The 18,609-nt window shown below is 52.8% G+C and overlaps 1 protein-coding gene across 1 annotated transcript in view; it reads left to right on the top strand.

The window, feature by feature from the left end:
- PLXNA2 (plexin A2) overlaps positions 1-18,609 on the top strand; it is a 137,210-nt gene that overhangs the window by 84,410 nt on the left and 34,191 nt on the right. Inside the window, exons 9-13 of the mRNA XM_014872645.2 lie at positions 1,718-1,832; positions 9,983-10,183; positions 11,948-12,044; positions 12,689-12,870; positions 18,137-18,288. Coding sequence (XP_014728131.2) covers positions 1,718-1,832; positions 9,983-10,183; positions 11,948-12,044; positions 12,689-12,870; positions 18,137-18,288 — 747 coding nt within the window. The remainder of the gene's footprint in view (positions 1-1,717; positions 1,833-9,982; positions 10,184-11,947; positions 12,045-12,688; positions 12,871-18,136; positions 18,289-18,609) is intronic.

Here is an 18,609-nt window from a genome sequence, read left to right as displayed (position 1 = left end):
GAATCACAGCCAGCAAAAAGGAGGCAGAATCCAGGGCTCAGGCAGCAGAGAGATCTATTGATCCTGATCTATTGATCCTGAGCTCTGTGCTGCAGTGCTGGGTGTGTGGGGAGCCAGGGGAGCCCTTTGGGGCATCTCACACACACCCCTGGGAGGTGACACGGGGAGGGACACGAGGGATTTGGGGATGGCCAGGAAGGTCCTGGGGACCCTCCTGTGGTGTTGAGACCCCATGGGCTGGGGTGGTTCAGGGCTGTGGATTCTGTGTCCCCAGCTGGGACAGGGAACCTTCCCTGTCAAGTGTCTGTTAGTAAGGAGCTGGTGAGGGGGAGAGAGGAGCAAAGGAGACAGTGACCCTTGGGAAAGCTGGGCTGGGGTGAAAGAGCCAAGGTGGTGACCTGGTGTGAGTCTGGGAGCTCTGGATCCTGCTGGGATCCCTTGTCCTGCAGCCAGGTCTGGGGAGAGCTGGAAGCAACAGCAGGAAACCACAGAAACCACGGAACAGGGAGAGGAGCCAAACCCAAACCAAACTAAATCCAAACCAAACCCAACCAAACCACAGCCCTGCCTGGGTGACCAGGGAGATCCTCCTCCCTCAGAGGAAGAGCTGGGAGCTCCGCAGCCCCTGCTGGGAATGCTGGAGGCCAGGCCAGGTGAGGTGAGGTGTTACAGACCCCAACAGGGACAGAAATGGGTCAGACATTAATGAGTAATTAAACAAGCTCGCTGCACTCGGTGTTCTCCCCCAGATCTGCCTGTGCATGATTAGAATGAGCTAATTAAGGTCACCAGGAATGCACCAGGAGAGCACAGTTGGGTCATTGGAGCTCGCTGTGGTGCAGCAGCTCACGAGAGCTCTGCCCTGGTCCCTGTGCCCAGCTGGCAAACAGAGAGCCCTGCCTGCAGAGCTCCATGCCTGAGGCCACGCTGCCACCTCCCTGGTGACATTTGTCTTTCTGCCCTGGCCTTGCTCCAGCACATCCCCGGGCTCTTCCCTCTCCAGGCAGTGCCCAGTGCTGGAGCCACGGGCTATGGCATGGGACTGGATCCATGGGCACAGCTGATCCTTGTGCCACCAAGAGCTGCCACGTGGCAGCAGGGATGGCCCCGGAGAGGGAGGAGGTGGCAACTGCCAGGACCAGCAGCTGTCACAGCTTGTGCATCTCTGTGGCAGCAGCAAGTGGGGAACAAAACCCACCCAGCCACTCTGCTGGCAGCTGGGTCCCCTGGGGCTGAAAAGGGTCTGTGTTCTTTCAAAAACATTTCATAAACAGGTTTGTTTTTTTTTTCCCCAACATGAATCAAAAGCACTTGCTGGACCCTCTGCACTCCAAGGCCAGAAGTGTGGCTGTTGATTGAAGCATTTCTGACTTTAGGAACAACTGATCCCATTTTTGCCAGGCTTGCCTTCTTTCCTAGAAACTAAAACCCAAGCCTGGTGCTTGTGCACCGCCCTGCTCTATTTTACACCAATGCAGTGATGTGCAATAAATCCCAGCTTGCATTTTACTGTGGAATAAATGGTGAGGCTGCCCCCAGTCTGCCTTTTGAGCGTGTGTGCTTTCCCAAACCTGCTCCTTGGTTTTTGCTATATCAAAACCACCCCCCCACCAAATAAATTCTTTTCCCAGGAAGCCTGGATTTCTGGCAAGGCCTGGAGGTGCCTGCAGCCCTGCCAAGGTGCTGAGCCCTGTGCTAACCCCTCCTTTCCCCCCAGGTGCCTGTCCTGTGTGAACAGCGCCTTCCGCTGCCACTGGTGCAAGTACAGGAACCTGTGCACCCACGACCCCACCACCTGCTCCTTCCAGGAGGGACGGATCAACGTCTCCGAGGTACCACACTGGCATTCTTCCCTTTATCCTTTGCTTTTCCACGCCACAAGCAGCACAACCCATGTTCATGTGAGCCTTGCTGGCTTCCCGGGGGTCTCTTTGGTGACAAAAAGTGCAGATGCAGCTTTAGAGCAGGGAAGTGTTGGTGTCACTAAAGTGCTGCTCTTGACCTGAACACCAGAGCTGATCCCTCCCCTGCTGTGTGGGAATGCCCAGGTTCATTAATTACAATAATTACTGCGCTGCTTTCCCCCAGAGACTCCTCAAACCCAGAGCTTTTCAGCATCTCTGCTTTGCAGCCCCAGCACGGAGGGCTTGGCTTTGTGTGGCTGGGGCTGGGATTGATGGCCCGAGCCTGACTGTGAGGGAATTACCAAAATATACAGCCCAGGTTTTGGAAAAGGGAGTTGGTTTGGGTTCCAGCACCGTGGACCCGGAGCCATCTCTCTTAGCAGTTCATAAAAGGTGTGGGGCTCCCATCCAAAAATGCTTTTAACACTTGGAAAGGCACAGCCCGTGAATGGCTCTGCCAGCTCTCCTGTGAGTCCCAGGGCAGAGGGATCCATGGAGGAAAGGGGTTTGTTAGCACAAATTCCTGATTGAGCACTGCCAGGAACCCTTGGTCTGGGGTTTCTGCACTCCTTGTCCTGCCTGCTCCCCCTGCTTCATCTTCACGAGGTCCTGATGCTGGCAGGGTCCTGGTCTTTGCCCTCCCTCTTCCTACCAATAGCTTTGTAGCACCTGAAATGAGTGCAGCTCCTAAAGCTGCAAGGAAAAAATGGTTTAAAAGATGCTCTGGAGATCCTGAGAGTCCTGGGAAGTGGCAAAGGCAGCAGTGAGGACACTACAAATATGAGAAAAGGAAAGGAGAGGAAGGTGTGCCAGTATCCTGACAAATCCTTGCCGGTGGGTGATGGAGATTGAGAAAAGCAGAAGAGATCAGTCAGTGGTGTAAGAACTGAGTTGTCAAAAAGGAGTGACTGAAGGTTTCTCCAGGGTGCTGCTAAACTAGGAATAAACTCTGCTCTTGTGTCTTGCTGGCTAAAATTCTGCCAGGAGATTCAGAGGTAAAGGGGAGAGTAATTCCTGAGCTGTGTAAGGACCTGGGTGGGAATCTGCAAATCCAAGGCTGGACAGGGTGCCAGGATGGGAATGGGTGCCCAAGGAGCAGCATCCACCCCAGGAACAAACCAAAGCTTTCTCCATCCAGCTCAAAGTCAAGAAATCTCCTTTTACCATATCAAGAGAAAGCAAAACCCTTTGCTTCTCCTCCTCTTGAGTGATTGGGGTGTCTCTCCTGCACACTCAAAGCATCCCTGTCCTCCCAGCTGCACAATTGGAGTTCTCTGGGTCTCCAACCCCGGGGTCTCAGGAGTGTCTGACAAGTCCCTGCTAAAGTAGGACAATCCCATTATCTCTCTTTTCCTCCTGGGAGCACCCAGGACTCGCCTGAGATCACACAGAGGGAGAGAGTGGAGGAGTTGGTATCTCTGGAAGTTCCTGCTGGGATCACAGGGCTGTGGTGGCTCCAAAGAACTTCCTCTGTTGTCCTCATCTTGCCGAGGTTGTTTTTTAGCAGGGGATGTTTTGGGATATCTCTCTCACACCTTCCTGGTGGTTAGTTTTGATAAGGGCTGATGATAATGATACAAGTGCTCTGCTGTCCATCATTTCTTCCCCAGAGCTCTGAGCACAGGCAAAAACCATCCCAAATAAATGTGTGTGCTTATTTAAGAGCCATGAATTTCCTCTCCACACACAGCATGGTGATAATGCCTTTGCTACGGGCTCTTCACTAACACAGAAATGAGTAAATGCCTCGTGAAGAGTTTCCTCTCCTGCACCAATTCAGATCACAATGTTCTCATTGTGTCACGGCCTGATGTATTAGGAAATTGTTTGTGCTTAGCCTGGCTCCCTCCCCAGCAGAGCCAGTGGTGTTTGGAGCCGGTGATCTCCGTGTCTGTGCCCTACTTTCAGTCCCCTGTGCCTCTCCTTACGTAAGGTTTACACACGTGTTCACACGGGCCTGCACATTTGCTCGCATCTTTATATTTAATTCAAGGGAAAAATATCTTGAATATTCCCTTTTACTCCTGGCCCATCAGAACTGGCGTCCCAGTGGGATTGGATGTGTAACGAGCTCCCTTTGATGCTCCCCGGAGTGTCTGTCTGGAGGAGGAACGGGAGCTCAGAGCCACTTCAGGAGGAGATGGGGGAGAGAAATTCCCTCTTCATGAGCTGTGCTCTTGCTCCTCGCAAGCTCCTGCCCCTCCTGACCGAGCCAAACTCTGCCTCTTAGCCCTGCCTTCCATGAAAACACAGCCCAGAGAGATTTTCTCATCCCTGCACCTGCCCTGCCAGCAGGAGCTGCGTGCTCAGATCCAAGGGCAGAGCTCAGGGACAGGTGTGGGGGTGCAGAGGGACCCCCAAAGGTGGGGGGGTGCTTTAGGAAAAGCGAAAATGTGGAACACATTGTGGTTTGGGGTCACTGGTAATGAATGCAGAGCTTTTCACAGCCCTTAGAGCAGAGGACAGAGCTGGCTGCTCCTGACACCCTCCTTGTCGTGGGAATTTCTGAGATGGGGGAGCCCAGCTCCTCTGAGGTCTCCATTTCCAATTCTTCAGGAGTTAATAATTAGAGAAGCAATTATCTTTCCATCCTTTTCCTGGTCAGTCTTCACTGGCAGCAGAAGGTGCCTGCTCACACCTTGCTCCCACTAAATCAGGATTTCTCCAAGAGATCCTCGTGGCTGTGGAGCACTGATTGTCCCATTTTACAACTCCAGATCAAGCCAATGATTCCATTTTAATGTGTCTGATGTGCTTTGGTCTGTGTGTGTGGGAGGTTTTATGATGTCTCTCTCTAAATGTCTGAAACTTCCAGATGAGGAGGAATGTGGATACATAAACATCCTTACACCCCATCCCAGAGGAGAGCTAGAAGCAAATAAATCCTCTTAGCTCCCCAGAATGTGGGAGCCCATCCCTCTTTGATGTCCAGGGTGTGCTGATAATGCCATTTCCACAGGAGGGACGCTGATCTGGGCACAGAGAGTTTCAGATTCGGGGATTTCAGTGCCTGGTGTCTCCTTTGAATTCCCACGGATTTTATGGCACCGCCCTTGCCCCTGACTGTGCCCTTGGGTGCTGAGTGCTGCTTGATGTGCCTTGAGGGAAACAAACCAAAATCAGCCCATCCTCAATCCTGTCCTGACAATCCCCATGGCAGGAGGGCTGAGATGTGCCCGAGGTGACTCAGAGCCACATCTGAGGCCACCAAAGCCAGCCAAGGACTGCAGGGTCACACCTGACTCCGGAGAGACGGCTTTGCCTGAAATAGGAGCAAAAATCCCGGTTTCAGCAAAATCCCCTCAGCTCTGAGCTGTGGCCAGGCTTTTTCCATCCCCGGTGTGGATGTTTGGTGCTGGGAGGAAGGAGCCAGCTGGGGAAGGGCTGCAGGGAGATGTTCCTGCCTCTCACCTGTCCCTGTGCCAGGGACCTGCTGCCGTCCTCACCTCTGGCACACAAAGGGTTGTTCACAGCAGGGAAAGGTTCCCTCCATGGCTGTAAATATCCCAAATTAATGGAGAGGACCCAGGTTACAGCACGTGCCCGGCTCAGGGTAATGGTGTGGGGAAGGAATTCACCAGGCTCGGCTCCAGCTGCCTTTCTTTCAAGTCTGGTTTCTAAGGAACGGGGTCTGCTCTCCTTTCCAGTGGCATAAATGAAGGATAATGTGTTTCCATGAGTGACAGGGACTGTAATTTATATCATTGGGAACACAACTGTGAACCAAGGGTTTACATTCACGTGCCAGATTGGGTTATGTTTATAACTTTAAAATAACGTGTAGCAAGTTAACATTTGTGGAGAGTTTGCGGGGGTTTTTTGAAGATGAAAAGTACAAAACCAGTCTATTTTCTGCCGTTTGGGCTAAATCCTGTAGTCAGAAGAATTGCCTGCCATTTCTAGGCAATTTTTTTTTTTTTTTCCCAAATAAGAGCAAGGAGGTTTGACCTACTAAAACTGCTCGGTTAAACACAAATAATAACCATGGGTGCTCTGTTCTGCTCCAGAGACAGCTGCAGAACGCGGGTCTTTAAGGTATTTATAGACCTTGGAGTCTTTGAGGCTAAAAAGTGTTGGAGAAGCATAAAATGTCTTTGTAAATTGTGTGTGCTGATACTTCAGAGGCAGAATATTCCCCGAGAGTCTGTGCCACTCAGGCAGCGGAGCCTTGTCTTCCTGCAGCAGATCTGATCCGTGTTTATTCTGGCTCGGGGAAGTCAAGGAGGATAATGAGAGCATTCTGCGTGTTTGTTTAGCGAGAGGAGGCAATAATGGCCTTTCTAACTCGCTGCAGGATTTACCTCTCATGAATTAAAAAACAAAGTAAACTGATTATGGAACAAGTTGTGTATTCCACCGCCTCTATTCGGTGTTTTCTGGGTGTTCCTCTCAGGATGGGGCTCCCAGGCTGAGCCTGGCAAAGCCAGGGCACTTTGGGACCTTGGCACAGAGCTGAGCCCCAGAGCGGGGCTGGTGCTGCCAACCCCTTCCCATCTCCTGGGAAATTCCCCTAAAGGGGATCAGCATCCAGGCTGCTGATAAACCCCTAACAAAATCATTTATCTGAACTTTGTCTTTTCCCACCGGGGAGCAGCTGGGACAGGTGATGGGGGACAAACCACCCTGCCAGGCTGATCTCCTGCAGCAGCACCCACGGGAGAGGCAAAAAATCCCCACACGGGGGCTGTGGGATGGGCTGTGTGTGCAGGGATGTGGGGATGCAGGGATTTGGGTGTGCAGGGATGTGGCTGTGCAGGGATTGGGAATGCAGGGACATGGGATTTCAGGGATTTGGGGTGCAGAGATGTGACTGTGCCTGGATATGGGTGCAGAGTCAGGTTTTCAGGGATTTGGGTGCAGGGACGTGGGTTTTCAGGGATTTGGGTGCAGGGACGTGTCTGTTCAGGGATTTGGGTGCAGGGACGTGTCTGTGCAGGGCTGTGGGTGCACATCACTGCAGCAGCAATTTAAAAAAAAAAACAAATTGGAGAAAGAGAAGCCCTGGAAGCTGAGCAGAGGCTGGGAATGGCTCACAGGGGCTCCACAGGACGTGCAGGGTCCGACTGACCCCAACCCTCCCCAGCCCAGGCAGCTCCACTCGCTCAGCTGAGAAATTCAGAGTGAGTGCCTGCCTGCAGCAGTGTGGCTCCCCACCAGCATCCTGGCTTTTCCAGAGTTTGGCATCTTCCTCCAGATCTCTCTATCCCAAAATTTGGGTCCCTATTCGTGTCAGCCAGCACGGAGGGGCCCCCTCGCTCCTGCTCGGGCTGTGCCTGCCTCGCCTTCCACAAATCCCAATGTGACATTTCCCTTCCACTGGAACCAAAGGAATGGGGAAAAAAAAAAAAAAAATTAAAAAAAAATCTATTTTGCCCCATTCGTCCCTAATGATGGCAGAACAATTTTTGCTGCCAGCATTTGCAGCACCAGGGAGCAGATCCGGGAGTGGGAGTCTGGGAAGGCAGGAGCCCTCCTTTAGCAGTCGCCTCACGGACAGAGCTGGCCAGGAAGGATAATGGTCCATAACATATTCATTATTTTCAGGACTGTGCGCTGAAGTTCTCCCACTGGTGATGCAAGTGGAGATTTTTTTTTGTTTTCAGCCATAACGGGGTAAAGATTCTGCAGTTCCAAGTTCATTTTCCTTCCAATCCACGGGGCTGGGCACCCCTCTGGAGTGCAGCCACTTGTCCCCTGGTGGTCCTCGATGTGACTTGGAGGTGAAATGTAAAACCTTAAATGTAGGCAGGTGTTGAGTGGAAGGTGGCACAGGCGTGTGGTGCTTCAGGAGAGGAAGGGATGGGCAGAGTCAGCTTGGAAGAGCTGGATGGAAAACGCTGTGAATGTAGGGAGTTTGCTGGTGGTGAGCTGGGAGTGGATCCACAATCCCAGGGTCAGTGGGAAGCAGGGAATGTCATCCCCTTCCAGCCTGTGACTCCACTCCACTGCAGGAAAAGGCTTCCCTTCCCTCTCCAGAGCAGCTGATGGAGTTTGAAATCACTCTTGGCTGTTAATCCGTGAAAGTCCCTGTTAGAAATAAAATAAAATATATATAGGGAAAAGTGCCACTGGAAAGGTTTATGAGGCTGCAGTTTAAGTTAGTGGCTCCTCCAGACCAGGGGAGCATCTGTTCCTCATTTACAGCTCGCCTGAGCCAGTGCTGAAACAACTTCCCATGGTCCTGGCTGGAGCTGGAGGGGGAGCCTGGCTTGGGGAAGGGAGATTTTCCTGGTGGGATCCTGTCCTGGCACTGCCACCAGCATGATTTCCTTTCATCCTCAGGCTGGGGGGCAAAGGGCTCGGGATGCCAGTCTGGGATTTGGCAGAGGGAATGGACACGTGTTTGTTCTAAACTCCTGCTTTAGCCTGGGATTAATCATTCAGTGTCAGGTACTTAGGTACCTTGTTCCATTAGATCAAAGCAAATTAGAGCTGAGCAGAATGTAAATACAGCCGATGGTCAGAGCCTTTGTCTCAGCGTGTTGCAGTTCCCGGTGTAGGAATTGAAGAAAAATTGAATTTCCCAGTGTGTTGTGCAGAGATAATGTTTGGAATGTTGAGATCTCAGGGGAGGGATGTCACACAGTTACCAGGAGCTGATAAGTCATTTTTTTGTGGTCCATCTCAGGGTTTATTTAGACATTTGGTTTGTGCTTGGGCGAACTGGAGATCCGTTCTGCTGTGCAATGGTGTTTCACAGAATCACAGATGGTTTGGGTTGGAAGGGATCTTAAAAATCATCTCATTCCACCCCCTGCCATGAGCAAGGGACACCTTCCACCATCCCAGATTGCTCCAAGCCGGCCTTGGACACTTGCAGGGATGAATTTTAAGTTCCTTCCACCCAAACCATTTTGTAATTTGGAGATAGAAGGGGCAGTTCAGGTCAGATGCTTTGCCCACCCTGCTTGGCAGAGGCACAAATCCCACCCAGACACTCCTGAGCCCAGGAAAACACCAGCCAGGCCTGGTACAGGAGCTGCTGGGAGATTCAGGAAGGCAGAGGTGGTGGAGCATGGAGAGGAGTGAGAGCAGATAGAGCAGAACCGAATGTCACCTCGGAAATTAATGAATGGCACCTTGGGCTAATTTCACTGAGATAAAGCAGAAGAGTGCCTGGTGAGAGGGAAGCACATCCTGGGCTGATCCATCTCTGCTGCACGAGGGGTCTGAGGGGTGAAATGGGATCAGGAGAAGCCCCTGTGGCTGGGGGCAGCCTGTGCCCCCCTGGAGCAGGGGGCTCAGCAGGGCTGGGGGAGCTGATAAAGGGCTGAGCTCCTCGGGAGGGGCAGCAGGAGCTGCTGGCTCTGCAGATAAAACCCGTGGGAAGCTCAGAGAGGGGAGGACACCTTGGATTTATCCCCAAAGAGGGTGTCCCTCCCCGAGCACCTGCAGGGAGGAAATCAGTGCCAGCCGCAGGGCACAGGGGGGTTCTGTGTCCCTGCACTTCACCTGCAGCTGCAATGGGGAGTGGCAGCTCCTGGGCAGGTTCTGGGCAGGTTCTGGACCCTGAGGATGTGCTGGGACATCGGCCCAGACCTGGCCACACCTGCAGCTCCACTGATGCCTTGTCAGGCTCCCTAAAAACACAGACCAGACAAAATGAAGGGAATAAAAAGCAGTTTATTTCTATTTATTGAAGGGCCTTCAGGTACATTTAGGGCAGATAAAGCCCCCAGGGGCAACACCCAAATTGGACAATGGGTCACAGGTTTTCACACTTTTATTGGTTTGGTCCATTTGCATATTGGGGGTTAATCTTGCAATTACAGCTTCAGGTAATGAGGTCATTCACCCCAAGTTTTCTCCCGCCCCAAGTCACTTTTATTTACATTTCTCAGTGCCCGAGGCAGTGAGGTGTCCTTGATTGCCAGCCTGGAGGGGAATTGTTGTGTCTGCCCAAAATGGGAGAGCAGCAGCTCACACTGGAAATGGAGTTCAGAGTTAGACACTGAAGAACTGCAGGATTACAAACATACGAAAAACATAAAAATATAAAACATATGAAAAATATAAAAGCTGAAATCCCAAGGCATCACCCCACCCATAACCTGCCACCTTCCCTCCTTTTCTCGCAGGACTGCCCCCAGCTGTTCCCCACGGAGGAGATCCTGATCCCGGTGGGAGAGGTGAAGCCCATCACGCTGAAAGCCCGGAACCTCCCCCAGCCCCAGTCGGGCCAGAGGGGCTACGAGTGCGTGCTCAGCATCCAGGGCATCATCCACAGGGTGCCCGCCCTGCGCTTCAACAGCTCCAGCGTGCAGTGCCAGAACAGCTCGGTGAGAGCAGGGCTGGCAGCTCCAAACAGCCCCGGGCAGCGGGGAAAATCTCCCTAATCCTGGATGCCAGGTGGGAGAATGCCCGAGAAAAGGGAGGAGATGCCGCATCTGGAGGGTCCTGGATGCTGGTGGGGGGTCAGAAAGGGAGGAGGAGGAGGAGGAGGAGGAGGAGGAGGGAATTCAGGAGGTGTTAAGGCAGGCTAATTCACACACGGGGAGATAAGGAGAATCACAGACCCCTTATCGGGGAGCTGTCAAATCCCAGGTCACGCTGCTGGATGAATAGAGCAGCGCTGGAGAGCAGGGAAGGAGGGGGAAAGGGGAACTGCCAGGGAAAAGAGCAGAGCATGGGAGAGGGGAATCACCCTAAGGGACAGGGGAATCACCTCAAGGGAGAAGGGAATAACCCCAAGGGACAGGGAATCGTCCCAAGGGACAGGGGAATCACCAGAGTGATGCTCCCAAGGAGCAGAGCAGGATATTTCTCCTCCACAGGACAGGGCTCAGCCTCACCACAGATACCCCAGGGCACCCCAAAGTCACCCTGGTGGGTCTCTTGGGATGCCAAAACACAAATGGCAAATACAGGCACCCCCACCCTGATCCACAGCCCAAATTTGGGGTTTTTGTGTCCCTCCATAGCTGGGGGACGAGCAGGGACAAGCGTGGTCCTTGCTCTGCTCCCCATGTGCTGGGAAAGGGCCCCGGGCAAACAGGGCACAATCACTTTGTTTTAGGCAGCACAACAGGGTCCACTTGAATATTCAGTGCAGATGGTCTTAAATTGTTAATGAAGTTTTGAATTTTTAAAAGTTTTACTGGGTATTTATACATCGCTGGCCATCTTTGGGCCTTGCAGCTTGGTGGATAATAAATGTATTAATAGTACCTAGTACTTCTCCTATCCAGAGTGATTTATAAGCATTAGAGAAGCACTTTTATTGCTGTTGGGCTGATAGGAAGTGGTGGAGGGAGGATGTGGGGGCCATTCTGGGCTCACAGCTTCTTGTTCCACACCTGCTTAGTAAAACCCAGGCAGGGTGAACCAGTACAGTCAAACATGAGTTAAAACTGCACAGGCAGAGCAGTCTGCCCTGCTTCCATCACCATTCCCTCATCCCAGAGAGGATGGCAATGCTCCCTCACCCTCTGAAGTCTTTGTAGCAGCTCTTGGTTGACCTAAAGAGATCACCAGAGTGAGACCTGGCCAGTGGTGGGTGTGAAAATGGGAATTTCAGCATTCCCTGGGAATTCAGCCTCTCACTCACAGCCCCCAGGATGTCCATGAGAAGGGGAGTAACTCAAGCCAGTCCTAGAGCAGGCTGGAACAGTGGCTGGGGCTCTGCACCATCTATTGCTGCTCAGCTGTTTCCTGCTCCACCTGCAAAGCTCTGCAGTGGGATTTTGGGAGCTCCCAGTCACACTGGGATGCACAAACTGGGCAGGAAGCAGCCTGAAGGCAGCAGTCCCAGTCTGGTTAACCAGAGGGGCTGTGTTGGTGAGCCAGAGACTTGAGTGATGAGAGCAACCACTGCGAGTGGAATAATTAATGTGTTACCTCTCACAAGGACTAGATCTGATTTAATTATCTCTTCCTGGTGAGGAGAAGGGACTCAAAGCAGAACCCTGGAGATTGAGTGTAAAAATGTGGTGTCTCAGGCACCAGCAGATGTTTTTAAGCAGAGAATTAAGATGGTTTCTCTTCAAAATCTTTGTGTGTGAGTGTTGTCTGCCAAGCTTTTCACTGTGGCTCTCCCCCTGCAGTACCTCTATGATGGGATGGACATCAGCAATTTGGCAGTGGACTTTGCCGTGGTTTGGAACGGGAACTTTGTCATTGACAACCCGGAGAATCTGAAAGGTAAAATCTGCAGGGACTGGCTTCAGACATGGGTGGGGGATGCTGGAGAGGGGCTGTGGGGGCAGAGACCCCTGAGGATCACCCTGAGCAGGACAGCAGCTCCCTGCAGGGCTGCTTTTGGAATCCACCTGTGCAGGGGCACCTGCAGCTTGGGGAGCCAAAACTGAGCTCGTGCTCTGGTGGGCAAATCCAGGAGCAGCTGTACCTGAGGGAATCCCTCAATCCTACCTCTATCCCAAGGGAATCCCCCAATCCCTGCTGTGTCCTGAAGGAATACTCCAAGGGAATCCCCCAGTCCCAGCTGCACCCCGAGGGAATCCCCCAATCCCAAATACACCCCAATGAGATCCCCCAGTCCCAAATACAACCCAGTGGGATCCTCTAACCTCAGCAGCACCCCAATGGGATCCCCCAGTCCCAAATACACCCCAATGGAATCCCGAGTCCCAAATACCCCCCAGTGGAATTCCCCAGTCCCAAATACACCCCAATGGAATCCCCCAATCCCAAATACACTCTAATGGGATCCCCCAGTCCCAAATACACCCCAATGGGATCCCCCAACCCCAAATAAGCCCAGTGGGACCCCGCAGCACCCCAAGGCTCCCCCTCCCTGACGCGCCCGCCGTGCCGTGTCCCCGCAGTGCACCTGTACAAGTGCGCGGCTCAGCGCGAGAGCTGCGGGCTGTGCCTCAAAGCCGACCCCAAGTTCGAGTGTGGCTGGTGCAGCGGCGAGGCCAAGTGCACCCTGCGGCCCCACTGCGGCTCCCCCTGGCTCGACTGGTCCAGCCACAACGTCAAGTGCTCCAACCCGCGCATCACCGAGGTGAGCCCGCGCTGCGCCAGCCTGCTCCTCCCTCCTTCCCTCCCTCCTTCCCTCCTTCCCTCCTTCCCTCCTTCCCCTGGCTGAAAATCCACCCAGCTCTGGGATAAAACACTCCGGGACTTTCTGGGAAACCACTGGCACCTGGCCAGGTGTGCAGGCGCTGGCCCACGGGCAGCTGGCACTCGCCACCCGTGCCACCCGCGCCGGGGTGACCGCCACGGGCTGTTCAGCGGGAATGCTAATTAAACCAGGGAGATAATTAGTGTGGAGTTGGTGCTTCTGATATTTCAGTGCAGCCCACTGAGGGACGCACAATGTGTCCCAGGAGCATTTTCAGCAGTGAAGCTGCACTCGCTCTGTTAGCGCTGCTGTGAGGAGTGACGCTGCTATCAGGTGGGAATGGAGGAAGGTTTGGGTTTCTCACTTAATTAAATCCCCCCCCCAAAAAAAGCCTCCCTTGCCCTGGGTGTGTATCCACACCGCAGAAGGATCAGAGTTGTCTGTCACAGCAATGCTGGTGGCAGGGCTGCTCAGCACCCAAAATCTGCCAGCTGAATCAGAACCCAAGTGAGTGTGGAAGTCTCCTCTTAAATTAAATTAGTTTCTGCACTGGTTTAACTAAACTGGCTCAGATCCCGTGGGAGGGAGGCATCAACTCCTTCAGTGGAGGAGAGGAGGAAGCACAGAGGCTGCTGCTGTGTCTGGGCTGGGGGGGCTGACAGGAGAAGGATGCTGCTGACGAGGGTCCGTCCATCCTCAGGGACTTTACCAGGTAATACCTGGGACATTTTGGTATTTCTGCCTTAAGCCTTCTGCCCAACAGTGTTACATCTTTGCTGGGCAGGTTTATCTCCCATGCAGGTGTTTCTCTAGTGCAGGTGTTTCTCTAGTGCAGGTGTTTCTCTTGTGCAGGTGTTTCTCCTCTAGTGCAGGTTTTTCTCTTGGCAGTGTTTTTTTTTTTTTTGTACAGAGCAGAGTGGAGCTGGTGGGAGGTGCTGGGGCTGGTTGTGCAGAGATGGGAAAGCATTAAAAAGTGTTGGAAGCCTCTCCTTTCCCTGCTCAGTTGGTCTCTTTGTTCTCCAAGTCTCAGCTGTCCTACCAAGAGATACAATGATCCTTAAAGGCTTCCCTGGGTATTCTCCTTGCCCTGCCACTGGGCAGAACCCAATTTTCTCTTGCCCAAGTGCTGTTCTGCTGCACGAGGTTATGCTACAAGAAGCAAAACAGCCTCTTCTGAGATTTGCTCCCCCATAAACCATGCAGAAAGTTGTCAAGTCGAAGAAATCTTGGAATTATTTCTCTGCCCCTCCTTGTGCTGGGCAAAGCACACTGAGCTCCAGCCACCAAGTGACTTGCATGAGAGCAGTGCCAGGCTGGCTCTGGCAGCTGGCTGCAGGCAGGGCACTGCTACCAAGTGTTTTATCACTGTCCAACTTGAAAGCAATACTTTTGGGCTCTGTCCAAGGAGAAAAGAGCAGAGCTCTGCTGTTGCAGATTTCTTGACTCCATCCCCAGGTCTGTGTCTCAGCCCTCAGAGTGAGACTGTGGAGGAGACCACGAGACCTTCCCAGCTTTCGTTGCTGTTGGGTCCTTTCCCAAAATCTGAATTTTCTCAGGGTTTTGGGAACCATTTTGCAATGCCCCGTGCTGCTGAGCTGTACAGGTGGGAGGACACCCTGCCCTGCTGGGACTGACCTGGCCTTGGCACCAGAGCTGGCACTGGGGACACGTCCCCCGTGCCCTGGGCACCAGTAGTGACAGGACTGGGGAGCAGGGTTTGTTCTCATACTGGAGATCACACTGCAGCCTGGATTACCCAGAGTAAAAGAGCTTTAATAAGGGCTGGTTTCTGCTCCTCCTGCTTCATCTGGCCAGGTTGACTCTTTGTGACAAGCCTGAGGTCAAGGGCTTGGCTCCCAGGCGCCAGTGCCTTCGGGAGATGCATAAAAAAGAATAGATTGTGTCTTAATAGTTCTAAAAGTAAATGAGCAGAGGGGTATTTGCAATCCTTTGAGTGAGAGGCCCAGCCCTCCCCAGCAAAGCCCCCTCAGCAGCTTAAAACTTCCACCCGGCCTGTGGCCTTAGCAATAAATAAATAAAAATCAGTTTCTGGCGAACAAGCGGCGCTCTGATCTCCTATTCATTTATTTGCAGGCCTCATTAATATAACATCAGTGCAACAAACAGCTGAAGGGGGGGCAGTGTCAGGCTGAATAATGGAGTTGCTCTGCTGAGATAACAATTAGGTTCTGAATGTGCCATCAGCTGAGGCACAGACAAGGAGGGATCACGCCGGGATGACAATGCTCGTGTGCTGCTTCCCCGCTGGGCTCATCAGCTGGGATCCAGAGCAAAAAAAAAAAAGCACAAAAAGGATGAAGGTGGATGGAGTTTGGGGAGGGGGCAGGGGCTGTGCCATTGGTTGGGTGCTCTCTCTGCACCCGAACAGATGCCAAGGGGGTGATGTGCAGGGCTTGTGGCTTCCCTCCAGCTCTGCAGGGAAAGCCCCAGCAGCTCCCAGGTAGCCCCAGCTCAGCTCCCAGGTAGCCCCAGCAGCTCCCAGGTAGCCCCAGCTCAGCTCTCCCTGGCTCCTCACTGATTTCTTCTGCAGGCAAAATGTGGCTTCATGTTAGAAACGCTGAAAGATTGGAGCAGCCAGAGGTGACACTGAGAATATTTATCCCTCATTGTTGGAGCTGTGTCTTCTGCAGGCTGGGAGGGGAAAGGTTCTAGCACTGGAATGGGGCTCCTGGATCCCTGGGATCCTTGGATTCCAATCTTGGGGATCCCTTGGATCCCAATTTTAGGGTTCCCTTGGACTCCAACATTGAGGATCCTTTGGATTCCAGCCCTGGGGATTCCCTGGATTCCAACCCTGGGGATCCCCTGGATTCCAGCCTGGGGGGTCCCTACCTTGGTTTCAAGTAAAAAGCAGCAATAAGAGAGGTGCTCTGGAGCATCTGCATCCCTTCCCTGGTCAAGGACAGGGTGTGGGGGTGACCGAGCTCCTGCCACCCCCCTCACCCCCGTACCCAGCCCATGTGCTGAATGACACAGTGCTGACACCTGCCCAGCCCTGCCCAGCATTATTGCAGGGATTGGGATTTGCCTCGTGCAGTGGGGAGAGGTGACCTGCTCAGAATAATTCTGCCTCCCACACCTCGCTCACATCTCAGTGACTTTCAAGCTGCTTCAGTCTGGCAAACAACCTGAAAAAACTTCAGCAGAGGTGCAGATTTCTAAACAGCAAGTGTCCAGGTCCTGGTAATGGCCTGGCTCTTTCTCAGCTGCCCTTTGCAGGTCCTTTTCATCCTCCACAGAGCTCTAAGCCGAAAGCCAGTCTACTGAAGTGATTTTCTTGAAATTGGGGAATACTTCTTGCTAATCCTGTCTGTCTCAGATCAGAAATGTGGATTGGCAGCCCTGCAGCCTGGGCAGCTCCCAGCCCAGCTGGGATTAAGGCACACCATGGGCTGGCTGTGCTGCAGGTGCCTCATCCTCACCCCAGTGAGAAGCCCAGGGATGCTGCTCGGAGGGTCCCCAGCTCTGGGTGCACTGGGACCTTTAAGACTTATCTTCTTTCTGTGATTTTGACTGAATCTCTCCAGCTGTAATTAATTGAATGCATCTGTTCTAACCCTGGGGCTGCTTTATGGCACAGTTACTTCAAAACTGTTCAATTAGTGGCCACTAAAATCTAGGTCGAGTGGAGCTCCATATTGGGGATTTTCCAGGTCAGGACATTTTTAAAATACAGCATCAGCTCGGCTTTGTTCAGGGAGGCTGCTTGGCCCCTCTGCTTCTGCTCAGGTCAGGAAATGGCAAGTGGTGACTCCTTTATTTTGAGCAGTGATGAGACAACGAGCCCAGCAGAGTAAGTGCTCCAGTAAATGCATTTTAACATCATCCAGAGCTGCAAAGGACACTTGTAACTGTCAGGCAAGTTCAGGTGATTCCCAAGCAGTGATGTAAACACTACCAGGCCTCCAGGACTGGGGGTAACACATTCCAGTGTGGTTTTGTAGTGGGTTTATGGGCACATCGAGCTCACAGAGCTAAATGATACAAGACAGGCCATGGTGTGAGTTACAGGAGCAGCAGCACAACAGGCAGTGAGTGGTGAATAAATTAAAAACCTCCATCAGGTGGTGGAGGGGAGAGGCAGGTGGGAATTAAAGGATGAGGAGGAAGGAGGGAGTGGCTTGGTGGCTCTGGTGGGTGCATGGAGTTGGAATAACCTCAGCTTGTGTGGCCAAAAATGGCTCAGAATGCCCAGGGAAGTGCTGGAGTCACCCTGGCTGTGCTCAAAAACCAAATGGATGTGGCCACTGGTTTAGTGGGGATGGTGGGATTCCATCTTGAATGACTTTTTGGAGATGTTTTGGGGAACTGGGAGCCACAGAAATGATGGGGGCAGGTCACTGGGATGTGGTGTCCTGGTGGCAGGGGTGTCTGGCCACCTTCCTCACTCCTGAGAAGGTGGAAAAAAAACAACCATCCATCTGGGAACAGCAAGGAAAAGGTTCTGAGGAGCTCAAGTGTTTTTGCCAAAGACAAGGGAGGAACAAAGAAGCGTAAACAAGATTTATCCATTAAATTAATTAAATTGCATTATTATGGATTGTGTTTATTTATTAATAACAGCTGCAGCACAGGGAAGATTAGAAACTCACCCAAGAGCAACAACAGAGCGGTGGCAGATTCAGGATAACTGTCTGAGAGTTCTGGATCCAAATTTTGTGACTATGCATTATTGAAATTTATACTCCTAATTGAAGAGGAGATTGTCCTTAATGCAGGTCCAGGGAAGCAGGGATGATTATGGCTGAGGCAGGCTATAAACAGGCAGCTTGAAAGCACACACCTCACCCTTTTAACATTTTTAAGTCATTTGAGGTGCCAAGTCACTAATAAAATGTGACATTAACATTCAGAGAACAGCCAAGGCAGAGGTAAAGTTCTCCCAAGCACCAGGCTGCCTCTGGAAGGTGACTTACCTTGTTCTGGATGGAGGAGATGGGAGCCAGGTTTATCCTTCTGGACAATGGCACTGCCCACTCTTCTTGGCCAGCTCAGGGACCTTGGAGTCCTCCCTTAGAGCAGGGCACAGATGGATTTCAGCATCCTCGGGCTCCTCCAGGACATGCAGCAGAGCCACGAGGGGGTGGCCCTGGCTGGTGTGGCAGCAGCAGAATTTCCAAACCTGGGCTGGGACTGAATCACGGCGATGTCACTTCACCTTTCCCTGCCTTGTGCCTCCCTGCAGATCCTGACGGTGTCGGGGCCCCCGGAAGGAGGGACGAGGGTGACCATCCGTGGTGTCAACCTGGGTCTGGACTTCTCGGAGATCGCGCAGGGCGTGCAGGTGGCCGGGGTGCCGTGCACGCCCCTGCCCGAGCACTACGTCGTGGCCGAGCAGTGAGTGTCCCCTCAGCTGTCCCCACCTCTGCTCCCCTGGGCTGGGCACCCCACAGAGCCCCTCCCTGACCTCCAAAAACTCACCCAGAGCCCGGGCACTGCGGGAAGGGCTGTGAGGTGGCCATGGGAAGGGATTCCCACACATTCCCACAAGCTGGACTCTCTCAGCAGGGGTTCAGCAGCCCTTTAAGCTTTCATTAAATGTTCTGCTTCCTTCCTGCTTGGCTAAGCACCTTTGCTGATGAGCACCTCGCTGCTGCTGCTCCCGAGCCTGCTCCCCATCCCACTTGGAATTCTGCCGGCACCGCCGGCTGCACGCAG

The sequence above is a fragment of the Sturnus vulgaris genome, chromosome 29 (genome assembly GCF_052056855.1).
Source record: "Sturnus vulgaris isolate bStuVul1 chromosome 29, bStuVul1.hap1, whole genome shotgun sequence".
NCBI classification, from domain to species: domain Eukaryota; kingdom Metazoa; phylum Chordata; class Aves; order Passeriformes; family Sturnidae; genus Sturnus; species Sturnus vulgaris.
The sequence above is the reverse complement of the archived record's forward strand: the minus strand, read 5'-3'. Positions and strand labels throughout refer to the sequence as shown.